This window comes from Sphaeroforma arctica (genome assembly GCF_001186125.1).
Source record: "Sphaeroforma arctica JP610 unplaced genomic scaffold supercont1.2513, whole genome shotgun sequence".
NCBI lineage: Eukaryota > Ichthyosporea > Ichthyophonida > Sphaeroforma > Sphaeroforma arctica.
The window spans coordinates 3,837-6,121 of NW_014038045.1; the positions used below are offsets into that span (position 1 = coordinate 3,837).

A 2,285-nucleotide genomic window follows, 5' to 3' on the forward strand; every position below is an offset into this window, starting at 1 on the left:
CTATATATATATATGTTTTATATTTATATATAAATATATATACATGATAGAGTTACTGATACATTTTTCCCCATCCTAGGCCGGTAGATCCTGGGTCGGGGTATAACATCACCAACAACACGAAGACCAACATTGCGCTAAAAATAGAACAGGAAGAAGTGATTGGCTGTTGCGGTGCGCAAACCCAGGGTCGGGGAGACCACTATAGTTTTGGATACTCACCTGACGCTTGGTCCCGGAATCCGACCACCGGAATACCGGGACGGGGAGAAGAAGTGAGAAATAGAAGACGAGCACATGTGGGTACTGTATTCGGCGCAGATAAGCGCATTATATCAGACGATGAGAATACCGGAGACATGTTCGTTGACGGAACGGAACGTTTTCATGAAGCCGTTAACGCTGGACACGCAACACCCAATACAGATGATGGTAAAGATAGAAACAGCCCAACACTCAATACAGATGATAGTAAAGACAGAAACAGCCCAACACTCAATACAGATGATAGTAAAGATAGAAACAGCCCAACACTCAATATAGATGATAGTAAAGATAGAAACAGCCCAACACACAATACAGGCGATAACAAGGACAGGCATAGCCAAGTGCATCGGCATGCGGAGAAGCGTACTCGACACAAAGGTGTCGGAGAAACCTCGGCGAATGGTACGGTGTACCGAACTATCTCACTCACCCCTCCCCACTACCACAATACCCATCACACTCACCAGTCTGTTCAACAGTTTAACAGTGCGAAAACACAGCCACAACAGCGCAGACGGGACGTAGTACAAGGTAGTAGGGCTACTGAGGGGATCGCAATACCCGGTGAGTCACCAATGAATCATGGGGCTATTAATAGAACACCCCGATCTATAAATAGAACACCGGACCCACCCACGTGCGAGTGTATGCCGGCGCGGGCGACTGTGGCGGGCATCCCGTGTCAATCTACACGCGCGTGCACTACGTTCGATGCAACCGATATCAGTGCAGTCAGGTATGTTTAGATATACGTACACGTATACAGGTGTATGTGTATATGTATACACATGTGTATGCGTGTATGTGTATATGTATAAACACAATCGTGTATGCACGTATATATATATTTATATATATATATAGTAATGTGTTAGTATATATGTATTTATATACGGCCACGTATTAATGTATGTGTGCACCCATGTATATTTGTATACATAGAAAGCGAGAGAAGTATAACGGTGTGCTTCCGTACGCGTGCATGTGATGTTATGTTATGTGTGTGTGTGCATCACCTCCCAAAGTAACCGATGTCGGCAACTGCACCTACAGATAAGAATACGTCAGCAGCCTCTTGGGCTCTTAAACGCTATAAGTATAGATATCGTATGCACCCATTTGCGGCCCCTTAAACTCTAAACGTTTACAACTATTAATGTAGCATATCAACAGTCAGCCGATTCAGAAGTATACGCTTTACCACACGAGTTCCTCTCTCTGCCGTATATACAACTAGTTATAGACGTATATCTATGTAAATATACATCTAAAGACATTATATTAAAACTTGTGCGCTCAACCGCGTGTGTTTATCGGTCCATTGTCCACTTTTTCAGGTGCATGGTTCCTCTTCGGCCCCATCCGACGGTGCAACTCTTCCGTATTGAAGTGGCTGACATCCGAAGTCTCAAGGTTCACGACCGGCCCCATACCCCAAAAATAGGACACGCGACCACGTACGTACAACGGGGTTTGCCATTTTTATGGTGATGGTTGAATATTCTGATGTTAGTCCAATTTGTCCTTAACTCTGATATTGGTTTTGGGTTTTGTCCTATTTCTACTGTTGACTTAAATTTTACCCAGTGCTGATATCCTGGTGTTGGTTTTTGGGCTTAGTCCAAATTCTACTGTTGACGAGACGTCATCTAGACCCGATATTTCTGGTATAGGTTTCGGATGCGTCCCATTTCTGGTTTTAGGGTTTAGGGCAGAGCCTAATCGAAAGCAATCTCACTGTCCCTGTCCTCTTTTTTTGCATAAGCGCAGCCTGTAGTATATACAGAGTTCGATTCACATGCCATTCCAACTCGGTTTCCATGACAACCCAGCCAGCTTGTGGGTGGCGTTGTGGAACCTCTATACACACAGAGCGTTGCCTTTGATGTATATTCCATTCGAGTTTAATTTTTATTTGTTTACCTACAACCTACTTGAACCCTAACAACCCTTAAAACTTGTCTATTTTATTTTTAGGGTGAGCGGTTTAGCTATTTCTGTACGTTGCTCAAAATGAC

The 2,285-nt window shown here is 43.7% G+C and overlaps 1 protein-coding gene across 1 annotated transcript in view; it reads left to right on the top strand.

Annotated features, from left to right (window-relative positions):
- SARC_12699 (hypothetical protein) overlaps positions 1-1,724 on the top strand; it is a gene marked incomplete at its 3' end in the record, with an annotated part of 4,933 nt that extends 3,209 nt beyond the window's left edge. The window contains exons 4-5 of the mRNA XM_014293189.1: positions 80-1,003; positions 1,605-1,724. Of these exons, the coding sequence (XP_014148664.1) occupies positions 80-1,003; positions 1,605-1,724 (1,044 nt within the window). The remainder of the gene's footprint in view (positions 1-79; positions 1,004-1,604) is intronic.
- Positions 1,725-2,285: the final 561 nt, after the last annotated feature.